The sequence below is a fragment of the Globicephala melas genome, chromosome 6, assembly GCF_963455315.2.
Source record: "Globicephala melas chromosome 6, mGloMel1.2, whole genome shotgun sequence".
NCBI classification, from domain to species: domain Eukaryota; kingdom Metazoa; phylum Chordata; class Mammalia; order Artiodactyla; family Delphinidae; genus Globicephala; species Globicephala melas.
In genome coordinates, this window is record NC_083319.1 from 100,232,389 (window position 1) to 100,240,798 (window position 8,410).

Sequence of the window (8,410 nt, forward strand, 5' to 3'; positions counted from 1 at the left end):
GCTCTCTGTGGAGCAGCTCAACACGAACAAGATGACAGTGGCCTGAGAGCATTTCCCACCAAGACGATCTTTATTCACAATTGATATACGTCACTCCAAAGGTCCTGCTCCCACCCACACCTGGCCACACCCACCTCCCCCACCTCCCTAACCTCCCACAATCCCGCTCCCCCTCCCCGCCCTGGTGGTCCTGCCCTCCCTCCCTTCCCCCCACATCATCCAGGGTCAGCACTGGGATGAGGAGGAGCCCCTAGGCTCCCCTGGGGGCCGCCCTGGGGCCTCGCCCTGGAGGGCCGGCCCAGCTGTTCCCTACTGGCTGCAGTGCTTCTTCCACTTCCTACTCTTCTCTGTGACACACGGGTCACACTTTCTTTTTCTCGGCTGTGAGGGGCGAGCAGGCCCCAGAGCCAAGCCTGGCCTCCCAGACACCCCGAGGCCAGCCCCGGGGATGGGCAGCTTCTCAGCAGTGGCTGGGCGTCCACACAGAGCCCGCTTCCTCGACTTGGGAGCGGCTGGTGGAGCTGGGCTGAGGCCTCTTCTCTGATGGGAGGGGGCGTGGGGAGCACTCTGGGCCCCCCAACCTCCAGGGGAGGCCAGGCCTGAGGCATGGGCAGGACTCTGGGACACCCAGCCAGGCAGCAGGCTCTGCAGAGAGCCAAACAGGAAGGCCAGGCTGGGGAGCTCCTCGTCGTCGTCACTGGAGCCGTCCCTGGGCCCTCGGGCCCCCCGAACAGGAGAGGCCTTTCTGAGAACAGACGCGTCCCTGGGTCCCCGTAGAGGGCCAGCGCGCCTTTGACCCTGGGGAGGGGAGGGCCGTCCGGCCCGGAATGGAGAGACCTCCTGACGTCCTCGAGAGGGAACAAAGGCTTTGGGCCTGCACAGGCCAGTGTCTGTTTGGATGAGCCTATGAGGAGCCTCAGAATCGATCTCTGGTGGGCAGGCTTCATCACTGACCCCTAGATGGGGGTCTTGGTCGTGCCTCTGGGCACCTTGGCCGGCGTCGGACTCAGAAGGACTTGAGCGCGTTCCGGGTACACCGTGACTCGGGGCTGCCCGCACACCCTCGTCCTCTTTCAAGGCCAGGAGTCGTTTCTGCACCAGCTGGTAGGAGGGAGGAGGACAGTGTTGGCTCCACACACACGTGTGAGAGGAGGAGCCCTGGGCAGTGGGACAATGGCCCTTGGGGGAAGGAGGGGATGGGGGACCCCAGGACTCGAATCCAAATACAGACACTGTGGCATTCCTGCCATCCTCCTGCACCTTATTCCCAGCTTTGTGCCCTTCCCTACCCTCCCGGCTCCCCATCCTCTCCTTCCTTTCACCCTGCACTGCACCCACCCCAAAACGGGCCCTTCCCCATGCCAGGCCTCCCAGGCAGGGGAGGGATGGACAGCACCAGGTGGCCCTCCAGTTCTGGGGCCCTACCTCTCCCCTGTTCACTGGGGTCCCTCCGTGCCCTGGTCTTCCTAGGTGTCCCTTGTCTCCCGTGTTCTACCGGGGATCCCTCCCTCCTCTGGCTCCCCTGGGTCATATGGGTTCCCCTGGATCCGCTGGGGTTCCCCTCCCGTGGGGTCCCCTGGCTCCCTGAGTGTCCCTCTCCCTCCCCTGACTCACTTCTTCCAGGGTGAGCCCTTCCTCCTGCTCCAGCTCCTCCACTAGGGCCAAGAGATCCAGCTGTGGGTCTGGGGAAAGCAATTCTGCCAGGAATCGAGGGTGAATGACTGCCTCCACCTCGGACAGAAAGAAGAGGCTGTGAGCATCCTTGGCCAGGAGTGGCCTGTGAGACAAGAAGACCCGGAGGGAAAGTGAAAAGCAGAGACCGACCCCACTCTCCTCCACAAGGCGGGGATGGTCAGCACACACACACACACACGCACGCACACACACGCACACACACACACGCACATACACAGTCACACACAAAAGAGCACATATACAGAGGCACATACACAGACACACAAAGGCATACACACAGACAGACATAAACACGTACACACATACATCTGCGTAAACCTCCCCTAACACCAGGCTCAGGAACAAGGAGCTGAGCTTAAGTCCCAATGGCCTGAGCAGAACCCAGATCTTGGGTGCTGAGTGTTCCATGCCCTGGCATCTTGTAGACCCCAGGCTCCAGGCCTAGCCTACCTTGGTGACAAAGTCCTCCTGGGAACACAGCTTGTCAATGTAGCTCAAGAGGCCCGGGTCCGAGTAGATGCCGTCCTCTTCCTGCTTCAGCTCATTTCCATCCTCTCCACCTTCTGCATCTGACTCGCCTGTGGCTGAGTGGCCGGGCCCCACCAGCGCATCCATGATGTCCATATACTCCCTCACAGCCTCGGGGGGAATCTCCTTGGGTGCCCTGGGCTCCGGGGGCTGCTGGGACCTGTGTGGCTTTGGGCAGGAGGGCTGGGCCCTGGGGCCGGACATCCTGGGAGCACAGGCTGAGGCAGAGCGGGAGGAAGGGAAGGAAGGTGAGGGACTCCCGGTCCACCTCCTGACCACCGAGCGCACGTTGGTGAGGGCATTGTTTGGGGGACATTGATGTGGGTGTGGGGGGGTCAGGACCACCTGAAGCCTCATGCACTGTTGGAGAGGGGAGGTAAGGGGGGCATCTAAGAGAGTCACAAGTAAGGAAGTGGGGAACCTCCAATTTTCTAGGGGTCTCGCCATCAAGCCCACTTCCTAGGCAGACCTTGTGTGGGGTCCTTTGACAGGGAGGTGTGAGAGGAGTTACAAAACTGACCAAGTCAATACCCCATAGTGACAAAGGGCAGCTGAGACCCCACGCCCCCACCCCTGCCTCGGTGGCTGTTTCGGTTGAAGGACCGATGCCCCTGTCTTGAAGGAAAAGGATCCACGTGGGGACAGTGGCCCACCCTAGGCCCCTGTTACCTGTGCCTTCAACTCCAGTGGGAACCTGGGTGCCTGGCTGAAGGCCCACTTTCGGGGCTGGGGGCCCCCGAGGATCCAGCTTCGGTGGGGCTGGAGGAGGCAGGTCCTGCGCGCACTGCATCCGCTGCCCCTTCTGAATCTGCATCTCCTCCTCGGCCTCAAATTCCACGAACCTGGGGGGTGACGGAGGCACAGGCCACCCTGAGCAAAAGGCCTGGGTTCTGGAGCCCAACAAAGGCAGCCAAGGATGAGGGATTGGGAGAGGATGTGCCTTGGGGCTGTCAAGGCCCTGTGAGGTGCTGTCCACAGCAGAGAGCTGCTCCTGGAACTGATACAAGATCTGGGACCCTTCCTGCCTCACCAGCACTGGAGGCCATTCAACAGCATAGACCCAGGTCGCTGAATCGAACCAGGTCAACGGGACACTTGGCTGACCCAGGGGGCACCCTCCTCACCCCGTCCCCATCCAGAACCACATGAAGGGCTGACAGCCAGAGGCTGGAACAGGTGTGTGTTCCCCACAGGGGTCCTTGCCCGAATCCAGGACCCTGGGCTGGGACTGAGAGTCCTGGAACAGAGGCCTGGAGACAGGGCCCAGGAGAGGCTGGACGACGTGGATGCTGAGCTCAGAGGAGAGGCCTTCCTTTCCTCTGAGAGGCGCTCGTTGGTTTGCTTTTCTTTCTTAAACCAAGGGGATTACCATGGAGCAAACAACGGAAGGGCCAGAGACCCTCGGGCTGACGACAGCTGGCTTCCCCAGCCTCTTCAGGGATGCCAGTGTACCCACTCAGGCCACTTTTCATGAGGAGAGGGGGTCCCAAATCTATGTCAGTGGCCGCCAGCCACCCACCACTAAGGAAGCAGCAGGCTGGCGGGTGGAGCTCTTTCCCCGGCTCAGCCCATATGGCAGGAGTTGGACCCCAACTGGACTCACAGCGTCACCCTGCCCCATCCTGAGACCTTCATGTCAAGGCAAGGGTAGGTCAAAATCAGGGGAAGGCAGAGCTCCTGGTGGAGGAAGGACAGAAGACCCAAACTCTCAAGGTGAGGGAGGGGTTTCTGGAGGACAGTAGGGCCTCTGGGCTGCGGGGCCCCTGTTCTGAGTGACAGCCCTTCTCCTTTGTCCTCTCTGATGAGCACCCCCACGGCCAGACCCTGCCCTCACCCACTCGCCTCAGCCTCCACGCAGCCCCTGGGCCCAGGGCGCTGACTCACTTTTCCGCTATCTTGTAGTAGATCATCCGGTCAACGTTGCTTATGCGCTGCCATTCCTGCACGGCCCTGCACAGTGCCTCCTCCAGCGTCATGGTGGGCTTCAGGCGGGCCATGGATCGAAGCACTGGGCTGTAAGACCTTGGGGTCAGTGTCTGTGCCCAGCCCAGCCCCCACCTGCCTGACCCCACCCGCCAATGTGGACCACACATCACTCAACGCAGCATGACTGAGCAACAGGAGGGTGAGAGGCAGGTGTCTGGGAGGGCAAAGACAAGCCTTCCCGGCTACTGCTGTCACCGCCTCACACTCACTCGAGGATGACCATCCACTCCCAGGCTACAGCTGGGACACTGTGCCTTGGGGAGCTCTTTTCCTCTTCAAGGCTGCCTTTTCATAAGGTGATTTCATAAATCACTATCATCAATGAGACGTGGCATGTGCCAGGCCATCTGCTAACACTCCATAGATTAGCCCAAGGAGTCTTCTGCCCGGTCCTCAGAGTGAAGTGTGACTGTCCCCTTTTTACGAGGGACCGGAGGTTTAGGATGGAAATGGCTGCCAGGCTCACAGCTCTAGTGGGAGAGAGCCCACGCCCTTAGGAGAGCTCTACCATCACCCTGTTCCTAGTGGAATTCTCCACAACAACGAAGTCGAGGCGTGCATTAAGCGCTCTCCTGGGCCCCGCACTCCTCCCCCTCCTGCGAAGTGACCTCCCCTGGCCATGTACATCAAGTCCTGTATGAAAGGAGACTGCACCACAGGAGAGTGCGGCATCCACTCCTTGGCTCCTCACCTTACAGCACGACCCTCTCTGACTGCAAGTCTTCAGTCCATATTACCATGAGAATCATGGAAGAGCAAGTTGGCTAGACTCTCAGGGTGGTGGGGTCAGTTGAGATGAGGCACATTTCAGTCATGATGTCATGGACTGGGCGGCTCACCCATATGACCGACAATGTGCCTTCTCATAGCATGGACATCGCCCTCAGACCTTGCTTCCAGTATCCCTAGAAACCTAACCTGCGAGTCCATCCCCAGGTCCTCTTTATCTAAAAGCTCCGAGAAGCTCACGACCCCCTGAGCGTTCACTCACATGAGAAAGCAGGACAGAGCTTCTGCATCAGGACTCTGGGGAAGGTGTCTCCGCGCCAGTGGCTTGAGGCGCTGCCAACGTCGGAAGTTACTGTACACGCTCTGGGGGTTAGAGCAGTCACCCTGCGAGGCGTAGGGCTGGTTGGTGGCCAGGCTGCCCTCCCTGGAAGTGCCATGTGGCCAAGGCCCAGAGTTCACTGGGCGAATGATAGGGGCCAGCTGGGCAGCTGGTGGTGGAGCTTGAGGAGGAAAGCCTGGGGTCCAGCCTCCCTTGCCAGCCTGAGTAACTCCAACAGCTGGAGCAGTCACAATGGTCTCCATCGCAGGGGGTGCTAAGAATACGGGTGCAGGACATGCAGCAGTCCCGCTGAGGGCCCCTGGAGCGCTCCAGGTGAGGGGGCCCTGAGTTATGATAAAGGTCTGAGTCTGGGGGGCCTCCACTGGCCTCCCTTGTGACCTGACTTGGATAGTGAGGTTGCAGGCCCCAGGGGCACTGGGTCCACGGCCACCATTAGCCACCAAAGGCGTCGTGGGGAAAGCTGGCAGCAGCAGGCTGCTGCCAGGAGGGAATGCTGGGGTGATGGGAGGTGGCAGGTGCTGCCCCCAGGGTGGCCGGTCCTGGGGGCCAGGAATGGGTGGAGGATAGAGCACTGCCATGAAATCAGACAAGGAGGCACCAGGGTTCATGATGACATCCGTTCCCAGCACTGGAGCTGCTGTTGAGGCAAAGGAAAGGAGTGAATGGAGCAGGAGAAGGGGCCAGTGGGACAGAGGCTCTCTGCGGCATCAGAGTGTAAATCTCCACAGGTGAGAGACACCTGGACAAGGGAAACTGCAGCGTGCAAATGTCTTCAAGTGCTTTTCATGCCCTGACCTCCAGTTGAGAATTATTCCACTGGGGACCCCGCGCCCATCCACCAAGGTCCCTGACCCCTGCCTGCCGAGAAGAAATTGCCTCAGCAAGCACTCACTTGGAGAGCCTCCCTAAGGCGCCCCCTGGCAGCTAAGCCTCACAGGCTGTCTCCCAAGACCTGGAACTGTGTGGACATCCGCTCTGTGGGAAATGCCCCTCAGCTGGCGTACCAGCAGGTAGGGACCTCCTGCAAGGTAGGTTCTAGGCACCCAAAGGCACTGTGTAAAACATTAGGGCCCCACCTCCTGCTCAGTCCTCCTTTTCCTGACGCTCAGTATAAATCCCCTCTTTCTTGCCTAGCCTCACAAAACAAAACAAAATGCTGGAAAATATCCCTCTAATGGAATCCTGATACAAACCCATAACACTGGCCCAGAATGCACCTGCATCTCAGAACAACCCACAGCAGGTACGTAACATGGGCCAGGTCCTGCCACCCCCTTCCCAGTGCCCAGAGTCACTGTCATCACTCAGGAGTTCTCTTCCTAGGAGGTGGGGGGGGGTCTGAGAAGTAGGCGCATGTCCCTTGGATCCTGTCATTTCACAGCCAGTGATGGCTGCACAGGATTAAACAAGGGCCAGGTAATTGTCATGTTACATTGGTCGTGGGAGTATATAGACCGCCGGTGGTCCTTCCCCTTCCAGCTCCCAATAACGGAGAGACAATCTGAGAAGCAAGCATAAGCCAGGTGCCATGGCGACCAACTTGTCTGAAACACATCCCCGTTCAGGAGAACAAGGTACACACCACGGTGCACCTAATTAACCAGAATAGGTGTCATAGGACGTTTAATAGTAACACAGAAGATCGTCTTCCTGACCCTGGGCTACACTCCTTCCCCCTTTAAAAGAGGAAGCAGCCTTCCTAGACATTCCACCCGAAACAACCCCACTCCACCTCTGTTCCCTGTCCATGAAGGAGTGACATAAAATATGAACAAACTCTTCCTCTCAAGGCAGCCTGAGGGTCCACCACGAGATACTGGACCACAAAAGGAAGAACAATTCAGAGCAACTCAGGAACCTGAGCCCTCTCTTGGCTGAAGTTACACGGTTGCCCATCCCCTGTTGAATCCAAGGCAACAGTTACCTGAACTGAGAAGTGAGCTCTGGGCTGGGAGGAGTGGATGAGGTGTGGGCTGCGGCAGTTAGAGTAACCTCCTTCCTAGCTCTCGGAGAGGACACTTCACTGCAGGTGTGGCCACACACAGCCCCATTGAATAGTTTTCTCACCAAGACCATCTCTCCCCAGGGCCCCCTGAGATACAGTAGGCTCCTGTTCAAATCCCTTTGAAAGATATGGTGAGGCAAGCTTCAGGTACCTCAGGAACACAATACAGGTCTAGGCTTTCCTCATGACCCTCCCTGTGTCACCACCAGGACATCACACACATCCTTACACACACGTTTCAAAGTGGCTTGTCTCCCTTCTAGAAACAATCAACCGTCTGCTGCCATCCTTTCTCCATAGCCAGGGCAATTCCTCTTGATCCACCTCCAATGACCCCTCCTCCCCAGTGCAGTCTCAGGTTTCTTCAGGCTCCCCAGTCTTCCCAGGTGAAATGTCGTTGTGGGTCCAGTGCTCTCTTCTCCCTCTACTTCAGTCCAACTATGTGCCCACAGTGAAGTGTCACGTATGAACCCGAAGGATGTGAGAGATGGCAGGGTCTCTGAGAACACACCCCCAGCCTATAGGCTTACCTCCTTCTGAAGCCATCCTGCAGGCTTGGGCACAGACTACTGCTGCCTGGTAGCCTCAATGAGAAACGTCAAGACCAGGACCCAGAGAGCGACCTGCTTCAGCAGTTGCTCAGGATCCAAGGAGAGCCACGTTTAAATTTAAACAGTAGCATGTGGGCTGAAACGTTCTGCAGTGGGGGAGGGGCAGACGGCACGTGGGTCCCGGTGAGGTGGGGTGGGGGGACATTCCACGAGGGCTCTGGGAGGTAGGCAAGAACCGGAAGTTCCTTCCACCTCACACAGTGGCAACACAATTGGCATGTGCCTCTTTAGGCAGTTTATAAACTTTTTGATTCACGGCACCGACGTTGGACATGACGGTCCCTTCCTTTCACGTCTTTATCCATCAACCTAGTTTTGTGTCCCTCAACACACTCTGCTTCCTACCTGGCTCTTGACTTACTTCAACAGAGACTAGACTTTCTGAACAAAATACCCAAGTGTTAGTCTGATAAACACTTGGGGACTTATGGCCACATGGAAGTGAGTATTTGAAATTAGGATTGTCTCAGCAGATCCAGTGTCTTTGACTGCTGTATGTACATCACTCCTAAGGAA

At 58.0% G+C, this 8,410-nt stretch overlaps 1 protein-coding gene across 1 annotated transcript; it reads right to left on the reverse strand.

Moving 5' to 3' along the window:
* Positions 1-309: 309 nt before the first annotated feature.
* On the reverse strand, positions 310-7,829 carry LOC115850876 (NUT family member 2G-like). Its single transcript, XM_060301413.1, has 7 exons — positions 7,814-7,829; positions 5,201-5,915; positions 4,108-4,236; positions 2,926-3,065; positions 2,146-2,441; positions 1,615-1,731; positions 310-1,101 (listed from the first exon to the last, which is right to left on the reverse strand). The coding sequence occupies exons 1-7, from the start codon at positions 7,827-7,829 to the stop codon at positions 310-312; spliced, it is 2,205 nt and encodes a 734-aa protein (XP_060157396.1).
* Positions 7,830-8,410: the final 581 nt, after the last annotated feature.

What these genes read in the sequence shown, in the direction of transcription:
- LOC115850876 (XM_060301413.1), bottom strand. An exon ending in GCTCTGTCCTGCTTTCTCAT is followed by an intron (nt 4,237 to 5,200) that starts GTGAGTGAACGC and finishes AAGGTCTTACAG; the next exon opens with CCCAGTGCTTCGATCCATGG. An exon ending in AAGGGCTCACCCTGGAAGAA is followed by an intron (nt 1,102 to 1,614) that starts GTGAGTCAGGGG and finishes CCCTCCTACCAG; the next exon opens with CTGGTGCAGAAACGACTCCT.